Source organism: Salvelinus fontinalis, chromosome 4 (assembly GCF_029448725.1).
Source record: "Salvelinus fontinalis isolate EN_2023a chromosome 4, ASM2944872v1, whole genome shotgun sequence".
Classification (NCBI taxonomy): domain Eukaryota; kingdom Metazoa; phylum Chordata; class Actinopteri; order Salmoniformes; family Salmonidae; genus Salvelinus; species Salvelinus fontinalis.
This window is the reverse complement of record NC_074668.1, coordinates 15,720,164-15,746,699: the sequence shown is the minus strand read 5'-3', so window position 1 is coordinate 15,746,699 and position 26,536 is coordinate 15,720,164. Positions and strand designations below refer to the sequence as shown.

Here is a 26,536-nt window from a genome sequence, read left to right as displayed (position 1 = left end):
AACAGCTTCTATCCCCAAGCAATACGACTGATAAATAGCTAACAAAATAGGTTCATGGACTATCTGAGTTAAACTTGTATCTTTATTGAGCTTTTATTTAAATCTTTACACTGTCTCTATGCACACTCACAGGGCCCTACACACTCACACACACTGTTACTCTCATACACACACACACAAACACTCACTCCATCATTAAGTCACTCACACATAATATGCACATACTGTACATTTACACACCAGCACACCCACTCACATAAAAGCTGCTGCTACTCTGTTTATCTTCTATCCTGTTGCATTGTCCCCTCACCCCTATACATAAACAATCTACGTCCATCCCTTCAGTATCCCTGCACTTGTAAAAACACTTTTTAAATATTTCCTGTATATAGTATGCTTACTTACTTACTTAATTGTGTATTTCATATATCCTATAATTTTTCTCATGTTTTTTTCTACTAATACATTGATATTGCATGGTTGGTTTTTGAGTTTGCAAGAAAGGCATTTCACTGTACTTGTGCATGTGACATTAAAACTTGAAACTTATTCCCATGCTCTGTCATGCCAGACACAGTGAGGACCTGTGTGCTGGAGCAATCCCACCAGTTGGTTAGACAGAGAATTATTTCTGGATGACTGGTTCCCAGTAAGATCATCCCCCTGAGAGGCTGTTATAGTGTCTGGTTTATTTTACTTTCTCTTTAAAACAAGACTAAATAAATAAAACATATCAACAGCATTTTTGGAAGTTAAAGTACTGGCAATACTACAACTCTGCCATTTATAACTATAGATAGGCATTTCTGAAATGTTATAAAAGCAGAGGGCATACTGTCATTGTCGTCGATCACTACAGTAACTAGTTGTCACTAGTTACCACAGCTACAAAGTCAAAATTGGCTATATCGTAAAAATATTTTTGTAGAAATAGGCAGGGTTTAGCCATAATTATGACTTTGTGGCTGTGGTAGCTAGTGACGACCCCTTCAGATGATGGTTATAATGTGATCATAATGTATGGATGCTGGGCCTCCGAGGTCTTGAGCTTTGACCACTCTCCTGTAGAGCATGACGTTTCCTGATGGAGAGACTCCCTCTTAGGCATATTGCACACCAGAGTGTCATAACCAACCTGCTGGGGGCCAGTTGGGAGAGGCAACACCCTACACATTGAGGCTGACCCAAGAGTGAAATGGTTGTCAAAACACACTAACTACATTCCCGGTGTAAACAGGGCAGACCTGGGATGGTTAACCTCTCTCCTGCCTCTGGACTTCAAGCAACCTTCAAAGGCAAGATGCTACAGTATCCTGACCTGACATCATAGTGGGAGTGGCCAAACATGGCCAAACTGAGTTGCCTAGTTATTTAACTAGGCAAGTCAGTTAAGACCAAATTCTTATATACAATCATGGCCTACCCTGGCCAGACCCTAACCCGGACGACGCTGGGCCAAATGTGCGCCGCCTCATGGGTCTCCTGGTCGCAGCCGGTTGTGATACAGCCTGGAATCGAACCAGGGTCTGTAGTGACTCCTCTAGCACTGAGATGCAGTGCCTTAGATCGCTGCGCCACTCGGGAGCTCATGTAGAAGAAGGCCTGGTTATGGGGCTTCCATCAGGGGGTCGGTTAACGTTTATTAGCAGGGGGCCTCCCGAGCGGCGCAGTGGTCTAAGGCACTGCATCGCAGACCTGGGTTCGATCCCAGGCTGTGTCACAGCCGGCAGTGACCGAGAGACCCATGAGGCGGCGCACAATTGGCCCAGCATCGTCCGGGTTAGGGGAGGGTTTGGCCGGCCAGGATTTCCTTGTCCCATCGCGCTCTAGCGACTCCTTGTGGCGGGCCAGGCGCCTGCAAGCTGACCTCGGTCGCCAGCTGGACGGTGTTTCCACCGACACATTGGTGCGGCTGGCTTAAGCGAGCAGTGTGTCAAGAAGCAGTGCGGCTTGGCAGGGTCGTGTTTCGGAGGATGCATGGCTCTCAACCTTCGCCTCTCCCGAGTCCGTAGGGGAGTTGCAGCGATGGGACAACATTGTAACTACCAATTGGTGAGAAAATGGGGTAAAAGTACAAAAATATATATATATTGAATGTTTATTAGCAGGTAACCCTTTCTTTCACCACCACAGCTGATGCTAAGCCACAACATGTAACTGAAATCAGAGTGATCTGAGTGACATCTGCCAACTCACTCTGGCTTGTAATAATAATAATATATGCCATTTAGCAGAAGCTTTTATCCAAAGCCACTTACAGTTATGTGTGCATACATTTTACGGATGGGTGGTCCCGGGAATCTAACTCACTATCTTGGTGTTACAAGCATCATTTTCTACCAATTATACTACAAAGAACCACTAAGTGCTGGTTCTGTTCACTTTGTCATTTTGTCAACATCAGGGGTGCCTCAGAGAAAATACACTACATGGCCAAAAGTATCTGGATAACCCTTCAAATTAGTGGATTCTGCTATTTCAGCCACACCTGTTGCTGACAGGTGTATAAAATTAAGCACACAGCCAAGCAATCTCCATAGACAAACATTGGCAGTAGAATGACCCGTACTGAAGAGCTCAGTGACTTTCAATGTGGTACTGTCATAGGATGCCTCCTTTCCAACAAGTCAGTTCGTCAAATGTCTGCCCTGGTAGAGCTGCCCCAGACAACTAAGTGCTGTTATTGTGGAAATGTCTAGGAGCAACAACAGCTCAGCCGTGAAGTGGTAGGCCACACAAGCTCACAGAACTGGACCGCCGAGTGCTGAAGCGTGTAGCGCTTTAAAAATTGTCTGTCCTCGGTTGCAACAATCACTACCGAGTTCCAAACTGCCTCTGGAAGCAACGTCAGCACAAGAACTGTTCGTCGGGAGCTTCGTGAAATGGGTTTCCATGGTCGAGCAGCCGCACATACTGTAAGCCTAAGATTACCATGCGCAATGTCATGAGTCTGCTGGAGTGGTGAATCACGCTTCACCATCTGGCAGTCCAACGGACTAATCTGTGTTTGGCAGATGCCAAGAGAACGCTACCTGCCCGAATGCATAGTGCCAACTGTAAACTTTGGTGGAGGAGGATTAATGTTCTGTGGCTGTTTTTCATGGTTTGGGCTAGTACCCTTAGTTCCAGTGAAGGGAAATCTTAACGTTACAGCATAGAATGACATTCTAGACGATTCTGTGCTTCCAACTTTGTGGCAACAGTTTAAGGAAGGACCTTTTCTGTTTCAGCATGACAATGCCCCCGTGCAGAAAGCGAGGTCCATACAGAAATGGTTTGTTGAGATCGGTGTTGAAGAACTTGACTGGCCTGCACAGAGCCCTGACCTCAATCCCATCGAACATCTTTGGAATGAATTGGAATGTCGACTGCGAGCCAGGCCTAATTGCCCAACATCAGTGCCCAAACTCACTAATACTCTTATGGCTGAATGGAAGCAAGTGCCAACAGCAATGTTCCAACATCTAGTGGAAAGCCTCCCAGAAGAGTGGAGGCTGTTATAGCAGCAAAGGGGGGACGAATTCCATATTAATGCCCATGATTTTGGAATGAGCTGTTCGATGAGCAGGTGTCCACATATGTTTGGCCATGTTGTGTACCTTTATCCATGCTTTCCATTAGGATTGTATGATATGATCTGGCTTTCTCACGAGGCTAACACTACGGTAATACTGGATTCCAACACTACGACCTTGGAGGAAGCACTTGGCTAAGGCTCGTACCACACATCATAAATTGGCTTCCTCATTCATATTCTATTCATGTGTTTATATGGCAAACAAATGGAGGAAAAAGAAGAGAGAGAGTGGAGAGAGAGAGAGAGAGCAGGAGAGAGAGGGGAGGGTGGGGTATGTCTGAGAGTGTACCAGCAGCCCTCCTGTACCTCAGGAAAGCAGAGCTCCCAGCTCTTCAGCGGTGCAGAGAGAGATGAGACTGCATCCTCATCAGGAAACTGCTGGAAGCCAGCGATGATGAATAGGGTCGCTGTGACTATTAATTCCCTGTAAATGCGCCATTCTTCGCCTTCCATCTCCCACTGCTGAGATGTGCTCAGAAGGAAGAAAATATATCCGAAATATAGGAAATTAACGCTCTCGTCGGTGGGAAGCAGCTTGGTCTGTAATATTCTCCTTATGAATTGCCTTACTATGGCTAATTAGTTTATCAGAGCCATTGGTCCTAATGAGCGATGGTTGCCCACAGTTGGTTTAATGGAGAGCTAACAAAGGGCTCTCCTTGAATGATTCATTGGACTCTTTGGTCTGGGAATGTGTCTCCTGGTACTACTCTGCTAAACCAACCTGAGCCAGTCTCTTGACATCAAGCTAAGGGGAGATGACTCTAGAGCCCTGGAGACCTCAACAAGTCATAGAGGCAATGCTGCAAGGTCACTATTTCAGCTATTGCCATCCCGCAGGGGGGAATGTATGAATATCACACTCTTTTCAGTTTAAAAGGCCATTTCACCACAGCTCCTCCCAGCACAAGCCATCTGGGGGTTTCTGCAGACCTTGACTGTGACTGTAGTCGGGGAAATAAATGGAACTTATTCAAACTGCACCAGCGGGATAGGGCGTCCACTTGCTGACATATGGGTGACCAATAACAAATAAAGCAAACCCCATGCAGGATTTTTGTTGACCTCATGTCATGTTGTCATATGTAAAGTTTGATGCTCTGTACTACACTACAGTCTAGAACAACATAAAATGCAAGAGAGGTAGGAAAGCCAAGGAGCCCCTGGTTATTATCTTCAAGACACTTGAACAGTTAATTGGGCATTGTATTTGAAACACATTGTGATGCATTTGAAAATTGAGAAAGAGGCACTTTTAAGTGATCCCTCATAGAACCAGAATTCAGAATAATTGGCTTTTGAGCAATAAAGTGATAGAGGTCACTTTAATAATACTGATGAGAAAAGTAACACTAATTAATTTGTCCAAACATACCCTGAAAGTTAGACTTAATTAGAACTTTTCTAATAGTTTGTGGACCACTATTAAAGCTCCTATGTGTTTGATGAATTAGTGAGTAATACTTTTAGAAAAGGCCATACTTTTAACTGCTCTGTGACGCAATTAAAAAGAAACAAATAAAGTTGGTTTGGTGCTTGCATCTCTCTGCCTGCCTGCCTGTCTGTCTGTCTGTTTGTCTGTTTCTTTTAAATGTGTGTTGTGCGCTACTTTTATAAAAATTGTATTATTATCCTTTTTAGATTAAACTATACTAAATATATTCACGTCACCAAATAGTTGATTAAAACACACTGTTTTGCAATGAAGGTCTATAGTAGCCTCAACAGCACTCTGTAGGGTAGCACCATGGTGGACCCAGAAGACAGCTAGCTTCCATTCTCCTCTAGGTACATTAACTTCAAAACAAAACCTAGGAGGCTTATGGTTCTCACCGCCTTCCATAGACTTACACAGTAATTATGACAACTTCCGGAGGACAACCTCTAACCTATCAGAGCTCTTGCAGCATGAAATTACATGTTGTCCACCCAATCAAAGGATCAGATAATGAATTTAGTACTGAAAGCAAAAGATAGTTTAGCCAACTCAAACAGAGATGGATGCTATATTAACGAGCAGGCTATGACTATCCAACACTGGAACTCTTCCAAGTCAAGGTAAGCTTTTGATTTTATTAATTTATTGACACTGGGGCCGACCGGAGTAACTGCTAAACTGTCACTGGCGACCCGTCATTCAAGGCAGGTGGGGGAGAGCCCCACCTGTTTTGAGCCCTACATTTTTTGCAAAAAAAAAAACTACTGTTCAAATGTTTGGGGCCACTTAGAAATGTCCTTGTTTTTGAAAGAAAAGCAATTTTTTTTGTCCATTAAAATAAAATAAATGTATCAGAAATACAGTGTAGACATTGTTAATGTTGTAAATTGCAGATTTTTTATGGAATATCTAATTAGGCGTACAGAGGCCCATTATCAGCAACCATCACTCCTGTGTTCCAATGGCACGTTGTGTTTGCTAACCCAAGTTTATAATTTTAAAAGGCTAATTGATCATTATAAAATCCTTTTGCAATTATGTTAGCACACCTGAAAACTGTTGTTCTGATTAAAGAACCAATAAAAATGGCCTTCTTTAGACTAGTTGAGTTTCTGGAGCATCAGCATTTGTGGGTTCGATTACAGGCTCAAAATGGGCAGAAACAAAGCACTTTCTTCTGAAACTCGTCAGTCTATTCGTGTTTTGAGAAAAGAAGGCTATTCCATGCGAGAAATTGCCAAGAAACTGAAGATCTTGTACAACGCTGTGTACTACTCCCTTCACAGAACAGCGCAAACTGGCTCTAACCAGAATAGAAAGAGGAGCGGTGCACAACTGAGCAAGAGGACAAGTCCATTAGAGTGTCTAGTTTGAGAAAGAGACGCCTCACAAGTCCTCAACTGGCAGCTTGATTAAATAGTACACGCAAAACACCAGTCTCATCGGCAACGGTGAAGAGATGTGAAGGTTTTCTTCCAGGGGTAAAGGAGAGGACCAAAATGCAGCGTAGCCAGTGCTCAACATGTTTAATTAAACAATAACCATGAACACTTAACAAATAACAAAATAACAAACCGTGAAAACCGAGACAGTCCTATCTGGTGCAGAACAAACACTGAGACAGGAAACAAACACCCACAAAACACCAGTGAAACCCTGGCTGCCTTAGTATGACTCTCAATCAGAGACAAACGATACACACCTGTCTCTAATTGAGAATCATACCAGGCCGAACACAAAACCCCACATAGAAATAGAAAACATAGACTAACCCACCCAACTCACGCCCTGACCAACTAAAACAAATACATAACAAAGGAAAACAGGTCAGGAACGTGACAGAACCCCCCCACCCCTTAAGGTGCGAACTCCGGGCGCACCAGCACAAAGTCTAGGGGAGGGTCTGGGTGGGCGTCTGTCCACGGTGGCGGCTCTGGCGCTGGGCGAGGTCCCCACCCCACCATAGTCACTCCCCGCTTCCGTATCCCCCGCCCAATGACCACCCTCCAACTAAACCCACCTAAATGAAGGGGCAGCATCGGGATAAGGGGCAGCACCGGGATAAGGGGCAGCAGCTCCGGGATAAGGGGCAGCTCCCGACTGAGTGGCAGCTCATGACTGGAGGGCAGCTCACGACTGGAGGGCAGCTCACGACTGGAGGGCAGCTCACGACTGGCGGGCAGCTCACGACTGGCGGGCAGCTCACGACTGGCGGGCAGCTCACGACTGGCAGGCAGCTCACGACTGGCGGGCGTCTCTGGCAGCTCCTGACTGGCGGGCGTCTCTGGCAGCTCCTGACTGGCGGGCGTCTCTGGCAGCTCCTGACTGGCGGGCGTCTCTGGCAGCTCCTGACTGGCGGGCGTCTCTGGCAGCTCCTGACTGGCGGGCGTCTCTGGCAGCTCCTGACTGGCGGGCGTCTCTGGCAGCTCCTGACTGGCGGGCGTCTCTGGCAGCTCCTGACTGGCGGGCGTCTCTGGCAGCTCCTGACTGGCGGGCGTCTCTGGCAGCTCCTGACTGGCGGGCGTCTCTGGCAGCTCCTGACTGGCGGGCGTCTCTGGCACCTCCTGACTGACGGACGTCTCTGGCACCTCCTGACTGACGGACGTCTCTGGCACCTCCTGACTGACGGACGGCTCTAATGTCTCGTGGCAGACGGACGACTCAGATGGCGCTGGGCAGACGGATGGCTCAGACGGCGCTGGGCAGACGGATGGCTCAGACGGCGCTGGGCAGACGGATGGCTCAGACGGCGCTGGGCAGACGGATGGCTCAGACGGCGCTGGGCAGACGGATGGCTCAGACGGCGCTGGGCAGACGGATGGCTCAGACGGCGCTGGGCAGACGGATGGCTCAGACGGCGCTGGGCAGACGGATGGCTCAGACGGCGCTGGGCAGACGGATGGCTCAGACGGCGCTGGGCAGACGGATGGCTCAGACGGCGCTGGGCAGACGGATGGCTCAGACGGCGCTGGGCAGACGGATGGCTCAGACGGCGCTGGGCAGACGGATGGCTCAGGCACCGCTGGGCAGACAGCAGACTCTGGCCGGCTGAGACGCACTATAGGCCTGATGCGTGGTGCCGGAACTGGAGGTACCGGGCTGAGGGCACGCACCTCAGGGCGAGTGCGGGGAGGAGGAACAGGGCTCTGGTGATGCACTGGAAGCCTGGTGCGTGGTGTAGGCACTGGTGGTACTGAGCTGGGGTGGGAAGGTGGCGCCGGATATACCGGACCGTGAAGGAAGACACGTGCTCTTGAGCACCGAGCCTCCCCAACCCTACCAGGTTGAATGGTCCCCGTAGCCCTGCCAGTGCGGCGAGGTGGAATAGCCCGCACTGGGCTATGCAGGCGAACCGGGGACACCACCTGTAAGGCTGGTGCCATGTACGCCGGCCCGAGGAGACGTACTGGAGGCCAGATACGTTGGGCCGGCTTCATGACATCCGGCTCGATGCCCAACCTAGCCCTCCCAGTGCGGCAAGGTGGAATAGCCCGCACTGGGCTAAGCACGCGTACTGGGGACACCGTGCGCTTTACCGCATAACACGGTGTCTGACCAGTACGACGCCCTCTCACTCCACGGTAAGCCCGGGGAGTTGGCTCAGGTAACCAACCCGGCTTCGCCACACTCCCCTTTAGCCCCCCCCCCCCAAGAAATTTTTGGGTGGGCCTCTCGGGCTTCCAGCCTCTCTTACGTGCTGCCTCCTCATTCCAACGCTCCTGGGCTGTGGCTGCCTCCTTCTCCCGAGAGCGGCGATTCTCTCCAACCCTTCCCCAGGGTCCTTTTCCGTCCATGATCTCCCAAGACCATTCCTCCTGTGTCCAGTAGTCCTGTGTACTGGGCCGCTGCTGCTCCCCGTTGCTACGCTGCTTGGTCCGGGTTTGGTTGGGTGTTTCTGTGAAGGTTTTCTTCCAGGGGTAAAGGAGAGGACCAAAATGCAGCGTAGCCAGTGCTCAACATGTTTAATTAAACAATAACCATGAACACTTAACAAATAACAAAATAACAAACCGTGAAAACCGAGACAGTCCTATCTGGTGCAGAACAAACACTGAGACAGGAAACAAACACCCACAAAACACCAGTGAAACCCTGGCTGCCTTAGTATGACTCTCAATCAGAGACAAACGATACACACCTGTCTCTAATTGAGAATCATACCAGGCCGAAAACAAAACCCCACATAGAAATAGAAAACATAGACTAACCCACCCAACTCACGCCCTGACCAACTAAAACAAATACATAACAAAGGAAAACAGGTCAGGAACGTGACAAGAGACGACTCCGGGATGCTGGCCTTCTAGGCAGAGTTCCTCTGTCCAGTGTCTGTTCTTTTGCCCATATTAGTCAGTCTGAGATATGTATTTGTCTTTGCAACTCTGCCTAGAAGGCAAGCTTATGTCAAGACTTTGTCTTGAAGGTCCTCAGAACATTTCAAGAACATGTTATTTTTAAGTTTTACCTAATATTACCACAACATTCTCAGCATGCAAATGTGTATTCCTTAAAGCCGTTTGGAATACATCCCCATTATGTTTTCATGGCAATTCACATTCAAGGCATATTAATTGTATTTCAACAGTGTTTAATCATTCAAAAACAACCATATTTTTTTGCACTTCATACGCTGACAACATACACATTATTTCACTTGAACAGCACTTAATCTTGAAAATACTATATTTTTGATTATGTCAAATATATTTCATTGCGGTTTAGATGGTACAATGATTCTCTACACTATAATTTCTTGTTTTGTCACATAAACTGAAAACAGTGGAACTATTAGAATTTTAGCAACCAGGAAATGGCAGAGCCATTTTTGCATCGTGCGTCTTTATGGGGAATCTTAGCTAATGTTCTGGGAATGTTCCCGGTTTGTTGGTACCATACATAAACATCGTCGTTTCTCCTACGCAACAGCTGGGCGTGACACAGGTTGATACAGGGATCAGACACTCACCGTCCATCCTCCTCCGTCCGTTGTCATGTCACAGAAGACCTGGAAGCCAGCAGGGTAGTGCATGGGAAAGACAGAGTAGATCCCATCCTCCCGCTGACCACTTGCGTAGATATCGCTGCAGTCCCGAGGTCTGGAGCCTAGCGAGATCAGATAGACACTAGATTAACGTTTAAATCCTGGATTTTATCATAGAAATTATTAAATGAAACCAGTGAGCTCCAACATTTTCTTCTCTTAATAGTCAGCCGTCTGAATCTGTCCAGACAGCTTCACTTCATCATGTCCAAATCCTGTACTTAATATAAATGCAATTTTTTTACAAAAATAATTTGGGGTATCAGAGGTGTAGTATGCGAACATATTTCAGTATGAAGCTGTGCTTTTTTCCTTCTAGTGAAATTGTGAACAATAGCCTTGTCAGGCATATACATCTAGTTGGCCAAACATATGGTTTACTTCAGCTCAAAGGATAAACCATTTCTACAGCTGACATGGTGTAGTTAGGAGATGTCCATGCACTCATTGCCTTTTTCTCCTTCCACCAGCCACCACTGGTGTCCATCCATAGGCCTACCATTGGAGCAGCCTTTGGGCCGGGCACTGCGAACAGGTGCTCTCTGGAGGTCTGCTTTGAACTTGCTCTTCAGGTTCCCTGTCTCCTTCTGCATGGAGTTGAGAGCATCGTTCACTGAGTTCATCACCTTCACCATGTTGATCTGGCTCTCAGACAGCAGCTGGAAACAAACACACAAACATCCCATTGAACACCCACTCGGTAGTTGGAAAAACAACTTAACAACACACACACACACACACACACACACACACACACACACACACACACACACACACACACACACACACACACACACACACACACACACACACACACACACACACACACACACACACACACACACACACACACACACACACACACACACACACACACACACACACACACACACGCACACAAATTAGATTACATTTCCCTTGACAGACATAGGACTAACAGCAAACCCCACACAATTGGGAGTAAATGTAATTAGAAAAGAGATCTCCCTGAGTGTGTGTTCATTCATCAGAATGAGGATGTTTTAGGAAGTCCACAGTAGCCTCAAAATTACTAGACTGGAATCTGAGTAGCGAAACAGAATGTAGGCTTGCAAGACATTCCGGATGGTTGTATGAGGTTAAGTCTACAGTAAGGAGAGGTGACATAGGAACTCTTTGGAGACCCACAATGCCCCGGGGTTGACATTGATGACAGCCGACGGGAGCGCACTTCCTGTGCACATGGTGAAAACATGATCACTCTCTGCACATATTCCCTCCCACATGTCCGTCCCCCCCGTCCCCTCCCTAACACGCTTCTGTAACAACGACACTTGCCTGTCAATCACGAGTGGGCCTCAAACGACAATCCTGGTATGAAAAATGCATGCTAACCACAAGAGGTGTACACTCCACTCCTCTCTTCTCTGATCTGCTAAAGCCCTCTCTCTTCTCACACAATAGCAACTCCTACAGCAGTTTGATACTGTACTTTGATACACTGTACTTTGTGAATATAAAACTATGAGCTGAGGTTCCACAGTATGTGTACTTCCGGCAATATGCTGTCTTGTAAAATTGTAGCATGATATATTGTGCTCTAGGATATGATTTGCTCGAACTCTCGGCTTGGAAAACGTGATGTAGGCCTACAATCATCATTTTAAATCATGTGTGCCCTACAACAAAAATAACTATAAATATGACAAGGGGGTGCCAAATATAAAAATTACACTGTGCTTTGAGATTCAGTTATTACCCCTTAATAACTGAAAACACATCCAGAGGTCTCTACATTGAAATCAATAACTAAATTCCCCCACCTCTCTCTCCTTTCCTCCAAAACGTGTTTCTTATCTCCCTCTGGCTACTATTCTCAACACTGTCAAATGGCTTCCCAGAAAGCGCTGCCTGGAAAGCACAACGACACTCCTCGCATTTACCTGCTACCTTGTATGAGGGAGAAGGCCTCGGCTCTACTCTTTAAATGTCAATTTCGTCTGAGAGTGTTTCTACAGCTTAGGCTTTGGGTCTCCGATACTCGGTGTGTGAATGTAAATGTGACTGTGCAGCAGAGTCGGGCTGGCTGTCAGTGAGCGGATGCCACTTGAAAAGAGGGCAGGGACAAGGGAGGGGGAGAAGTGCCAGCCAGTATTAATTTAACGGCTCGGGTGACAGATGAATCGAGGTGAGTCATGCCTCCTTGATTCCTATGACTTTGCGAGGGTAGAGACGGCAAAGGGCAGAGACGGTTGTTTCTGTAACAGAGGCTATAATCACCCCGGCCCTGATGGAATGTAGCACTGTAGCGAAGGACTGGGTATCTATCGCCTGTAGTGGTCGTTCTAATGAGGTTACTTTGATAATAAAGTGACGATATGCAGCAGAGCTCTTGCAGGACTGTGAATTCCCAGCAGGTAGTCAACTACTACAGCACCACCTCTATTCCTTTTTTTAAGGCGATCGAAATTCCAATTCCCTTTGGTATTCCATTATTTAGGACAGCGTGGTAGAAAGGAGATAAGGAGACAGATGCAGAGGGGGTAGTTAGATAGGAGGGGCTCAAATAGGTTTAGAATTCCTGGGGGATATGGTCTAAAGTCAGCAGCACTACTGTACCACTAGACCAGACTCTGGAACCATCCACTTCTACCACAACTGTTTACAAATGATGCCCTGCTAATAATATATGCGACTTTTATTGAAAAGCGACTTAAAGTCATGCGTGCATACATTTTACATATGGATGGAATCAAACCCACTACCCTGGTGTTATAAGTGTCATGCTCTATCAACTGAGCTAGAAAGGGCCGCAAAGCTAGTTTCACAGCCCCTATACCTCACACTCCTTATGATACAATTTTTGCTTGCCATAGCAACCTACAAAGTTCGACTAAGCTAACATATGGAATTGTTTTGAGATGTTCATACCAAGGATCATTTAGATATTTGATTTGGAATTTTAGGACCCCTTTAGTTATAATATATATATATATATATAACATTTATTTGATGAAACATAGAATTTGTCCTTAGTGCTAATAGCCCATAGAAACACATTGAATAACAGATTCATACATGGAGAAACAGATAAAACAGTCACAAAATAAATCAAAAGGTAGTTTGTTTTGAAGTGTTTGTCCTATATCTGAAGATCAGGAAATTATATATATATATTTTTAAATGTAACACCTTTTTTTAGGCACTAAATTATAGTACTTCCATAAACAAAATACTTCCCTTAATTTTTTTTTACTGGTACTTGGCTACCTTCAGACGTGTCTTGTGAGGCTAGTGGGCGTCTTAGAAGAAAACAACCAACATGTAAGAGTCTCATATTTCCATAGACGGGTCATAATAGATTGGTTTAATCTCATGGTTATGACCACGTCACAGCCATGATAAAAATGTCTCAACACATGGTCTCTAACATATTATTGCTTAATTATGACCTACGTAGCTGTTTCGATTCCCCCTGATAAAGGGTAGAAAAGACAGTAGGTTAGAAAAGTCTCTTTTTCCATTTTGTAGTTGTATCCAATATTACAGAAGTAGAGTGAGTAGAGAGGTATGAGGTATGAGAGGAGATACAGACAAAGACTTTCCAAAAATATTTGTTCTCTCTGGCAGACCTTAAAGGCCCAATGCAGCCGTTTTATATCATTAACCATGTTTCCAAAAAATCACAACAACTATGATGGAAACAAGTAGTTTTGGTACAATTTTGTAAATGCCCACAGATAATTTGTTCGTTTCACATGGTGGGATCTTTTTGTGTCTGTAAAGTTAATTATGTGACAACTGGTGGTGGAAACGCCTTTATGCGCAAACATTGATATAATAACCATCATATCGAAGTAAACTTGGAGTCACATGATAATATGGTGTGTGGTTCTCCCACTATGACTTGGGAAACCATGCAGTTTATTAGGCTACAGATTAAATAAATTATGATGAACTTCACATGGTGGTGAGTGTGCCCGGTGATGAGCTTGATGCTCCTTTCCAATACATTTTGAGGATCTTCTTCTGGTGACATTATGATTGAAGCTTGACTGCCGTTCGACAAATAAAAATTCTCGATCTTACCCATTATAATCTCATAATGTACAGTAGCCTACCTGCACTGTATCTGTGAGCTGTTGGCTAGAGTGCAAGTGCCAAGACCAGCGTAGGCACATTTGCTATTTAATGCAACCGTTTTTGTGACAAAACTATCGGCAGAGCTGAAAATGCGATGGAAACACATTGAACTTTAGATTTTTATTCTGGAAATGAAAACATAAGCGAAAAAGTTTATTTTGTGTGTAATACATTATCACGCACAGACTTTTATCCACAACAAGTCCGTTTGGTGGAAACACACCACTGCTGTGAAAATGGCATATTTTCTTTATGCGAATTCTAGAATATTCACATGAAAATCTGTCACCGATTGAATGGTAACCAATCGGTTACTACTGTAATAGATTTTCATTCAAAATGGGGGGGGCTTTTAGCCAACAAATATTTCTCAAGCAAGAATTTTGCTAGGACTGCGTGTGGTCTGAGTGGGGAGGGAACATTTGAAAACAGCTGTTTGGAACTCGCTTTGTTATTGGTCTATTAACCATGGAAAAGCCCAAACTCCTGCCCATGAAAACCTGCTGATTAGAAGGTCCGGTGTAGATTGTATTTTCAACCAGCAACTATCAGGAAATAACACTGACCAAATGTTTTCACACTTCTACAGTGTTAGTTTCATCAGCTGTCGTACAAAATGATATTAAACACAGGAACAACATCATTTTGACCACAATAGGCCTTTAAAAGGTTTGACAACTGGGCTATGGAAGACTGTTATTGTCTGCATCCCGACATACAGTACTCTGGTGCAATTTAGGCTCTAGTTACTGTTGAATGGATCTTGACGATTTGTTGCTTTGTATTTTGCATTTCTCCTTCTGCTACTACAGTATCATATGAACAGTATCCTACAATATATAGCCTATAGTATAAAGCATTTTGTATTTTCCATGCAGGTGGTGTGTGTATTGAGATAATGAGGGGGCTATAGGGTGTCTTCAGGCCTCATTAGTGACAGGGCTCCTGTGCAGAGTCAGGCTCCCAGGGTTACATTGCCATCCGGGTTTCAAAGGCACTCAGAGGACACATACTTAGCATATCACCATTACCATTCAGTAGGAGATGAAAGCTCCTCTATTGATTAGAGAGGGAAACAACAGCATTGAAAATGCATGATAAATGCCAATAGTGCAGCAGCTTCACCTGACTCATTCACCATGAATAATCCCCTTTTTGATAGGTGTGTGAGGGATCATTGATATCCTGTTCTGTATACGTGTTGGGTCCTCAGTTAAGATTCTTCCAAATCACTCTCGAATCAATAGTGACAAAAACAAAATATGTAGTGTGTGAGACTCACTCAACCAATGAAAAGGCAATTTGGTAATCGCAAGTGAAAATGTCCCTGTGCTATGAATACAATTTATGGTGTGTTTATTCTTTACCCCATGAAAAGAACCACTATGAAACACATTTATGACAAGATAAAAGTACCTAACCTTGAGCCTTCTTCAGCAAATAAATATTCACATTCTATACGGTGAGTGTATGTATCCGTCCCCTGGTAGATCTAAAGCCTGCTGGAGGCAGAGCAGCCCCTGGGATGAGACTATGGCTTCTTCTCTAGGTTATCACCTCCCTAATGGGACTCAAGTGTAATTTTTTTTCTTGTGAGAAAATATAATAAAAATTGACAAGATCTGAACGGTGCTAAGAAAAGTCCACTGCGCATTAACTCATACAGTAGGTCGTGTTCATTAGAGGAAAATGGACTGTGTTGTAAAGAGTTTTGAAATGTTTTCAATTGAATGCCCTAATAAACACACCCACGTTGATGCAGAGTTTAAAATGACACTGGTTACACCTCTATCCACAGAGTTGACAAGCAAGTCTTACAATGGCCGAGCAACAGCAGTCGGACTTAACAACAGGCCACAAAAAAAACGATATACACTATGTTACGGTAAATGTGTACAGACAGTGTTATTGTCTTCCTGATCCAGGACAAATCGGATTACAATGGTGTATTTTGGATTAGTGAGAAACTCACAGTGATAATGGTCTGTGTGTTTAAATGTGTGTGTGTGCTTTCAACAAATGTTAACACGGGTACTTGAGAATTAACTCCTCCTGCTGTCAGGCTGCCAGTGGGATATTGAAGATTTCATTTAAAACAAATGTCATTCTTATCACGCTGAGGATTGATCAAATGCGTGAGTTTGAAATAAGTTCTGACGGGAATAAACTATCTGTTCATATCAAAATAGCAGAACGGACAAGTTGTCCTCTATTACTAACAGTATACAGTACTAGTCAAAAGCTTGGACACACCTACTCATTCAAGTTGATATTTTTTTTTTTATACTATTTTCTACACTGTAGAATAATAGCGAAGACATCAAAACTATGAACGAAAAAAGTGTTAAACAAATCAAAATATATTTTAAGTAGTTAACCTTTTGCCTTGATGACAGCTTTGTACACTCTTGGCATTCTCTGAACCAGATTCATCTGGAATGCTTTCCCAAAAGTCTTGAAGGAATTCCCACATATACTGAGCACTTGTTGGCTGCTTTTCCTTCACTCTGCGGTCCAACTCATCCCAAACCATCTCAAATGGGTTGAGGTAGGGTGATTGTGGAGGCCAGGTCATCTGATGCAGCACTCCATCACACTCCTTCTTGGTCAAAAAGGCTTTACACAGCCTGGAGGTGTGTTGGGTCATTGTCCTGTTGAAAAACAAATGATAGTCCCACTAAGCGCAAACCAGATGGGATGGCGTATCGCTGCAGAATGCTGTGGTAGCCATGCTGGGGGCAGGTGGGACGGTTGTGTCCCACCTGGCCAACATCCGGTGAATTTGCAGAGCATCAAAATTCAAACTACAGAATTATAAATATTTAACTTTCATAAAATCACAAGTGTAATACATCAAAATATAGCTTAACTTCTTGTTAATCTAGCCGCTGTGTCAGATTTAAAAAAGGCTTTACGGCAAAAGCACACCATGCAATTATCTGAGGACAGCGCCCCCTCATACAAAACCATGAAAAACATATTTCAACCAGGCAGGTGCGACAAGAAAGTCAGAAATAGCGATATAATAAATGCCTTACCTTTGACGATCTTCTTCTGTTGGCACTCCAAAAGGTCCCAGTTACATCAACAATGGTCCTTTTATTCGATAATGTCCTTCTTTATATCCATAAAAACTCTGTTTCGCTGACGCGCTTCAGTCAATAATCCACCCAGTTTCACTCCATGAAAATGCATACAAAATGAATCCCAAACGTTACTAATAAACTTTTCAAACAATGTTTATAATCAAACCTTAGGTACCCTAATACGTAAATAAACGATACAATTTAAGACGGAGAATCGTTATTGTCTTTACCGGAGAAAAATACCAAAGAACAAGCTCTCATTCACGTGCGTGGAAACACTACAGCCAAAATGGGAGCCACCTCGGAAAAACTACAATTTCTGGCTCATTATTCCAAAAACCAGCCTGAAACTCTTTCTAAAGACTGTTGACATCTAGTGGAAGCCCTAGGAACTGCAATCCGGGAGGACTTCTCCTTTATAATTAAAGTGACAGCCATTGAAATAGTGGTAGGCTGAAGAACAAAAAAAAATTGGGATGGTTTGTCCTCGGGGTTTTACTTGCCATATCAGTTCTGTTATACTCACATACATTATTTTAACAGTTTTAGAAACGTTAGAGTGTTTTCTATCCAAATCTACTAATCATATGCATATCCTAGCTTCTGGGCCTGAGTAACAGGCAGTTTACTTTGGGCACGCTTTTCATCTGGATGTGAAAATACGGCGCCCTACCCAAGAGAGATTAAGTGTGCCTTGAATTTGAAATACATCACTGACAGTGTCACCAGGTTAGCACCCCCACACCATCACACCTCCTCCTCCATGCTTCACGGTGGGAACCACACATGCAGAGATCATCCGTTCAACTACTCTGTGTCTCACAAAGACAAGGCGGTTGAAACCAAAAATCTCAAATTTGGACTCATCAGACCAAAGGACATATTTCCACCCGTCTAATGTCCACTGCTCGTGTTTATTAGCCCAAGCAAAGCAAATCTCTTCTTATTGGTGTTCTTTAGTAGTGGTTTCTTTGCAGCAATTCAACCATGAAGGTCTGATTCAAGCAGTCTCCTCTGAACAGTTGATGCTGAGATGTGTCTGTTACTTGAACTCTGTTAAGCATTTATTTGGGCTTCAATTTATGAGTCTGGTAATGCTAATGAACTTAACCTCTGCAGCAGAGGTAACTCTGGGTCTTCCTTTCCTGTGGCAATCCTCATGAGAGCCAGTTTCATCATAGCGCTTGATGGTTTTTGTGACTGCACTTGAAGAAACTTTCAAAGTTCTTGATGTTTCCCTATTGACTGACCTTCATGTCTTAAAGTAATGGTGGACTGTCGTTTCTCTTTGCTTATTTGAGATGTTCTTGACATAATATGGACTTGGTATTTTACCAAATAGGGCTATCTTCTGTATACCACCCTTACCTTGTCACAACACAACTGACTGGCTCAAATGCATTCAGAAGGAAAGAAATTCCACAAATTAACTTCTAACAAGGCACGCCTGCTAATTGAAATGCATTCCAGGTGAACACCTCATAAAGCTGGTTGAGAGAATACCAAGAGTGTGCAAAGCTTTCATCAAGGCAAAGGGTGGCTACTTTGAAGAATCACAAATATAAAATATATGCTTAACACTTTTTTGGTTACTACATGTGTTATTTCATAGTTATTTCATAGTTTTGATGTCTTCACTATTATTTTACAATGTAGAAACAGTAAAAATAAAGAAAACTCTTGAATGAGTAGGTGTCCAAACTTTTGACTAGTACTGTATATACAAAAGTATGTGGACACCCCTTCGAATGAGTTGATTCGGCTATTTCAGCCACACCCATTGCTGACAGGTGTATGAAATCGAGCACACAGCCATGCAATCTCCATAGACAAACAATGGCAGTAGAATGACCTTCCTGAAGAGCTCAGTGACTTTCAATTTGGCACCATCATAGGATGCCACCTTTCCAACAAGTCAGTTCGTCAAATTTCTGCCCTGCTAGAGCTGCCCCGATCAACTGTAAGTGCTTTTATTCTGAAGAGGAAATGTCTGGGAGCAACAAAAACAAAAAAAAATCTGGGTTTGGCGGATGCCAGTAGAACGCTACCTGCCGCAATGCATAGTGCCAACGGTAAAGTTTGGTGGAGGAAGAATAATGGTCTGGGGCTGTTTTTCATGGTTTTTAAACTTTTAGGCTATTGTTCATACCAAAAACCTGTAAAGAGTAAATACAGTGCATTCGGAAAGTATTCAGAACCCTTGACTTTTTCCACATTTTGTTATGTTACAGCTGTAACGTCTGCTTCCAACTCACACTCTCAAACACGTAGATCCCCTGAACACAGCTCACTTTCCAGACCACTTTCCAACTCACACTCTCAAACACATAGATCCCCTGAATGCAGCTCACTCTCCAGATCCCAATCACCTGATTTCTGATCACCTGTTCACACACCTGTATGTCATTATCACACACTATTTAGTTCACTTTGCACCCCATCATTGTGAGGTATTGTTTGTATTGTGACACACTTCTATTCGGAGCACTGTTTTTCACGTGATTTAAATCCTCCCGTGTATGATAGTTTTTGCCTGCCTTACTAACGACGCCTTTTGCTTATTCCCTGCCTGTACTTTAGCCTATCGGATTTCCTGTTACCTACCTATTGCCTGATCTCCCGGACTACGTTACTAGCCTTTTCCCTACGTGTACTGTTGCCTTTTTGGACCCCCTGTGTATGACCTTTTGCCTGCCCCTGGACCCAGCTACCTGCCTACTCCAGTGGTCCTTTACAAATGCGCCCTGCGCTTGAAACCAGCTCTCTGTCTCCCATCGTGTTCATTACAACAGCCTTATTCTAAAATGGATTTTAAAAATAAATGTGTCATCAATCTACACACAAGACCCCACAATGACAAAGCAAAAACTGAAATATCACATTTACATAAGTATTCAGACCCTTTACTCAGTACTTTGTTGAAGCACCTTTGGCAGCGATTACAGCCTAAAGTCTTCTTGGGTATGACGCTACAAGCTTGGCAGACCTGTGTTTGCAGAGTTTCTCCCATTCTTCTCTGCAGATCCTCGATCGGGTTCAAGTCCGGGCTCTGGCTGGGCCGCTGAAGGCCATTCAGAGACTTGTCCCGAAGCCACTCCTGCATTGTCTTGGCTGTGTGCTTTGGGTTGTTGTCCTGTTGGAAGGTGAAGTTTCGCCCCAGTCTGAGGTTCTGAGCGCTTTGGAGCAGGTTTTCATCAAGAATATCTCTGTTCTTTGCTCCATTCATCTTTTCCTTGATCCTGACTAATCTCCCAGTCCCTGCCGCTGAAAAACATCCCCACAGCATGATGCTGCCATCACCATGCTTCACCGTAGGGATGGTATTGACCAAGTGATGCTTGGGATTCAGGCCAAAGAGTTCAATCTTAGTTTCATCAGACCAGAGGATCTTGTTTATCGTGGTCAGAGTCCTTCAGGTGCCTTTTGGCAACTCCAAGCAGACGGTCATGTGCCTTTTACTGAGGAGTGGCTTCTGTCTGGCCACTCTACTATAAAGGCCTGATTGGTGAAGTGCTGCAGAGATGGTTGTCCTTCTGGAAGGTTCCCCCATCTCCACAGAGGAACTCTGGAGCTCTGTCAGAGTGACCGTCAGGTTCTTGGTCACCTCCCTGACCAAGGCCTTTCTCAGTTTAGCTGGGCGGCCAGCTCTAAGAAGAGTCTTGGTGGTTCCAAACTTCTTCCATTTATGAATGATGGAGGCCACTGTGTTCTTGGGGACCTTCAATTCTGCAGACATTTTATGGTACTTTTCCCCAGATTTGTGCCTCGACACAATCCTGTCTCGGAGCTCTACGGACAATTCCTTTGACCTTATATAGACAGGTGTGTGCCTTTCCAAATAATATTCATCCAATTTAATTTACCACAGGTGGACTCCAATCAAGTTCTGGAAACATCTCAAAGATAATCAATGGAAACAAGATGCACCTGAGCTCAATGTCTAGTCTCATCAAAGGATCTGGATGCTTATGTAAATAAGGTATTTATGTTTTTATTGGTAATACATTTGCAAAAGTTTCTACTGTAAAAAACAGTTTTTGCTCTGTCATTATGGAGTTTTGTGTGTAGATCGATGAGGAATTGTTTTCATTCAATACATTTTAAAATAAGGCTGTAACCTAACAAAATGTGGCAAAAGTGAAGAGGTCTGAATGCACTGTATCTATCTAGAACCTAAATGGTTCTTCGGCTGTCCCCATAGGAGAACCCTTTGAAAACCCTTTTTTTGGTTGCAGGAAGAACCCTTTTGGTTCCAGGAAGAGCCCTTTTTGGGTTCCATGTAGGACGCTTTCTACAGAGGGTTGTACAAAAGGGTTGTTCAAAAGGGTGCTCCCTGGAACCAAAAAGCATTCTCCTATGAGGACAGAGGAAGAACCCTTTTGGAACCCTTTTTTCCAAGAGTGTATGAGTTTCATGAGCATATGCAGCAGTAGAGGCAAGCAGTGAATGGTAACTAGCAGAAGGTTGACCAGAAGGTTGGTGGCCTAAATGTCAGGTGGAGAATAGTGCAGTTATGCCTTTGAGCACAATACTTAACCTGGATTACTTGAGTACAGAACATACTCTGCTAGAAAAATCTAAAATGGGACAGTTGTGGAAGTGACTTTGGATGAAAGACACCACTAAGCAAAGTAACCATTAAACTCCCACTTTCCCGGGGTCAGATGAGGAATGGGGCTTTGGGGCCTATGGGGCGTTGAGGGAAGGTGGGAGTACCTGGATAAGTCGACCTTGCTCCGTTTGCAGAGTGTTGAGCTCTTGTCCCAGGTTCCCCTGGCCTCGCCTCAGAGATTCGTACTCCAACCTGAGCTGGCTGGCATGGGCCGAGAGCTTGGCCACCTCCTCAGCCAACTTCACCAGCAAGGCTCGGTCCTGGCCCTTCACTGACTTTAGGCTTGTGTCGTGGTCGGTCAGCGAGTGGAGCAGCGAAGTCTGCACACCCTCCAGCCGCAGGAAGTTGTTGTTGTAGTCGGGGCAGTTGGGGTCGATGAAAATGTTGATGCGTGAGCCGTCGCCTCGCTCGACCGTCACCAGGGCGTTGCCCTCATCCTGGTTGGTGGAGATGAGTGGGGGGCCGTTGTTAGTGCCGGGGGGTGGGGCTTGGTAGTGGTTCATGAAGAGGATGGTACCCGTTGCCGTGACGGCCAGGAGGACGGCCACGAAGAGCATGATGGTACACAGGAAGTAGCTACAGCCCATCCTCTGGGGAGAAAGGAGAGAGACCCAGAGAGGAGAGAATAGCATTAGATTAGGTCCCACTTTAAATAAACAACTTATACTGGCTTTATAGAGCATTCATCAAGGCTTCAGAAGAACTACATAGATTCTTCACAAATAATTTATACATTTATAAGTACGATTTTTTATATAAAAATGTAATTGTCTGACTTATTTTTATTTTCCATAGCACAGCTCTTAAATTAGAATAAATTGGTGTGGCAGCATATGTATTGGTCATGTGTAAATGTTGCTGTTTATATGTTTCTTTATCTTATTCTACTTGCCACAACACAAGTTCATTCTGGAAAAATAAAGTAATTCTATTCTATTAACCTTTTGTAGTTGGTTGGCTAAATACTGATATCTATACACGCCTTATAAAAGGTTTATATGAGCATCCAGAATAGAACACACCAGTGAAGGAACAGTACCTAGATAGATTCTTAGGCTGAATATTAGTATGAGATAAGTGTGTGTAACATACTCAAACTTTCGTGCATACATTACATAGACATCAATATGTGATTTATAAATTACAAATAACATATCTCAGGTATGGCCTTCAAAAAGTGAGAAATAGTAAAACCACTGCTTATAGAATGCACAGATTGACAGTAGGTTGTGACAAAATGTGCTGTATAATGTCATTTTGATAGATTGTCTGAAATACTGTACATGATTTCCCTTTCGACTTGTGAATAAATGTTCATTGAGATGTGCAAACATTCTTTAGGATCCAACCTTGTCTCAACGAATCAGATTGTTACCCACATACTCATAGAAAAGCACTCTAACCACTAGACACATAACAATCCTTACACACAGACAATTCTGACATTTTTAAATATACTAAACATACCATTGACATCCATTGTCATAGAATATGAAAATAAATAAGAACTACAATAGGGTTTCCGTGATCATGACATAAGTGAAATTAAAAATTAAGATATACGAGGGGCAAAGACTACAGCTCAGGAACCCCTGTCACTGCCATGTTGAATGCCTTGCTTTATAGTTTATTTTTCAAGGAAAAAGCGTTCCCCTCCTGCTGTTTTTCAAATCCCATTTAAATTTGCTTCTACTTGGTAGGAGAGACTGCTCCCTCATGTGATCCCAGAGTGATGTTTTCATGCATTTTCCTTGTGCATTCTCTTACAAACACTACATACTGACAGCTACAGCACTACTGCAGTGAGTGGACATACAGTAGCATTGTATTTGTGAGTGGGGCCTACAGATGTAGGATCTTAATTTGAGCAAGTTTTTTACAGCAGGAAAATAATCTTGCAGCAAAAGGAAATATGAATGAATATGTGGATTATAATTAATGGACATTTTAATAGGGGTTGATACCTTTTTATAAGGGCAGATCAAGCCTGAAATGCCAAAATAGAAATTAGAAACCTGACAAGCCTTTTTAAAACTCAACTACACCACAAGTTTGCATTTCCTGTAGTGCAGGAAAATTCTCATCAACAAAAAGGTGATCAAATTAAGATCCTACATCTGTACGTGCTCTGTCACTACTGCATTACCAAGAGCATGGCATTAATGTCTGCTCCCTCCTACAGTATATACTGCCTTCTAGTAATGCATGTACTATATAAAGTTACCCAGCTCACAACATTTGGCATGGGATGTCATAATGACGTCATTTTGTGGTTGTAAATTGGTTTTCTGGTTGCAGAGCCGTAAAATGACAGGATTAAAACCAGGTAACGATGTCAATCATGAAAAAAATAAGACGATCTGGGAAGGATGTCGGTTGTTATCTGATAACCATATTGCTACCAGTTAAGAATGTGTTTTTCATTTCATCAGTTTACATTCAACCTGACCATGACGTCATAAAAGACGTCAGAATTACATCATTGCTGCCGGTTTTGCCCGCTGGGCACGGCATCAGAGAGGAAATGGGAAATACAGCCAGTCATTGAATTAGTGCCACTGCTGCAGTGGAGCAACAAGGCCTGGCCCCTCCACAGAGTGTGGAGCTACTTACTATCCTCCACAGCATCCTCTGCAGGCATTGTCATATTTATTTTAAAGACAATTAATGTTCACAAAGGATCCCAGCTTACTGCGCCATGCTGCACAAGAGGAAGAGTCCCCGATCAATTTGTTACACCAAAGCAACAATGCCGCCTGTCTGCAAGAATTATCAGCCTTTCACACAACACCAAAGCAGCCACATAAGAGGTGTGTGAGTGTGTGTGTGTGTGTGTCTCATCAATCTCTTTGTGTGCACTCTCCTCCACAGGCATTTGAAAGCGAGGCAAGTAGTCACCTCTCATATCCGATTCTGCCGTGGTGCCCTTGAATCGTCAAAGCAAGACAAGTCTGCCCAGCATTCAGAGAGAGTGAGAGGGTCCTGATGCTGTACCACTGCTAGTCTCCACGGCACACGACAACGTCAAAGCTGCTGCTCATATCTTGGCATCTTTGCCACCTCTGGCCCTGTTTGGCACCGAGGTTGGGATTGAAAAAGCACACTCTGCCGAGCACAGACAATATTTGAGAACAGCTTTTATACGTCCATGCAGCAGAGAGAAAAGCTCACTGGGAGAACACGCATGGGCTGCACCAGCAGTGAGCTGTCGAACACAATGAGCCCCCCTTATTCCTTTCCTCCATCCCTCCACCTATCCTTTCTTCTATCTCTACTCTGCCTCACCTCTCCTTTTCATTCCTCTCCTCTCTCCTGTTTCACCTAGTGTAGCCAGACATGGCCCAGACAGGCAGTGACACTGAACACCTCAGGACTAGGGGAGGTCACTGCTACTGACTCACACAGGAGACAGGGGGTGACAGCACTACTGATCACTTCTTTGGACTGTGAAAGGCGAAGCGTCAGGTACTCACAATGGTATTGAGCCTAACCTCAAAGGAAGGGACATTTTGAGGAGGACCTGTGTTTTTTGTGTGTAAATATTGTGGTGGGTTTTACTGTCATTTTTTTACACCTCAAATAAGTCTTAGAATTAAGGACAGATGAGAAAACAGAGACTGGCAAAAATATTAGAACTCTGTCGTGTCATAAGATTATTGTCATATACAGTACCAGTCAAAAGTTTGGACACACCTACTCATTCAAGGGTTTTTCTTTATTTTTACTATTTTCTACATTGTAGAATGATTAGTGAACACATCACAACTATGAAATAACACACATGGAATCATGTAGTAACCAAAAAAGTGTTAAACAAATCTAAATATATTTTAAATTTGAGATTCTTCAAAGTAGCCACCCTTTGTCTTGATGACAGCTTTGCACACTCTTGGCAATCTCTCAACCAGCTTTACCTGGAATGATTTTCCAACAGTCTTGAAGGAGTTCCCACATATGCTAAGCATTTGTTGGCTGCTTTTCCTTCACTCTGCAGTCCAACTCATCCCAAACCATCTCAATTGGGTTGAGGTAAAATGACTGTGGAGGCCAGGTCATTTGATGCAGCATTCCATCCCTCTCCTTTTTGGTCAAATATCCCTTACACAGCCTGCAATCCAGATGGGATGGCATGTCGCTGCAAAATACAGCAGCATAGCACCTTGCATCCCACTGCTGGCTTGCTTCTGAAGCTAAGCCGGGTTGGTCCTGGTCAGTCCCTGGATGGGAGACCAGATGCTGCTGGAAGTGGTGTTGCAACAGAGGTTGGAACCAAAAATTGGTACTTTGCAACAATTTGATCATGAAGGCCTGATTTCACACAGTTGTCTCTGAACAGTTCATGTTGAGATGTGTCTGTTCCTTGAACACTGTGATGCATTTATTTGGGCTGCAATTTCTGATGCTGGTAACGCTAATGAACTTATCCTCTGCAGCAGAGGTAACTCCGGGTCATGGCGGTCATCATAAGAGCCAGTTTCATCATAGCGCTTGATGGTTTTTGCAATTGTACTTGAAGAAACTTTCAAAGTTATTGAAATCTTCCAGATTGACTGACCTTCATGTCTTAAAGTAATGATGGACTGTAGTTTTTCTTTGTTTATTTGAGCTGTTCTTGACATAATATGGACTTGGTCTTTTACCAAATAGGGCTGTCTTCTGT

The 26,536-nt window shown here is 44.0% G+C and overlaps 1 protein-coding gene across 3 annotated transcripts in view; it reads right to left on the bottom strand.

Moving 5' to 3' along the window:
- The window catches only part of fibcd1a (fibrinogen C domain containing 1a), a 120,939-nt gene that overhangs the window by 69,004 nt on the left and 25,399 nt on the right, over positions 1-26,536 (bottom strand). For all 3 annotated transcript variants that reach the window (XM_055918895.1, XM_055918894.1, XM_055918893.1), the window contains 3 exons: positions 21,981-22,466; positions 10,556-10,715; positions 9,982-10,118 (listed from right to left, as the gene is read on the bottom strand). In XM_055918895.1, the coding sequence (XP_055774870.1) occupies positions 9,982-10,118; positions 10,556-10,715; positions 21,981-22,466 (783 nt within the window). The remainder of the gene's footprint in view (positions 1-9,981; positions 10,119-10,555; positions 10,716-21,980; positions 22,467-26,536) is intronic.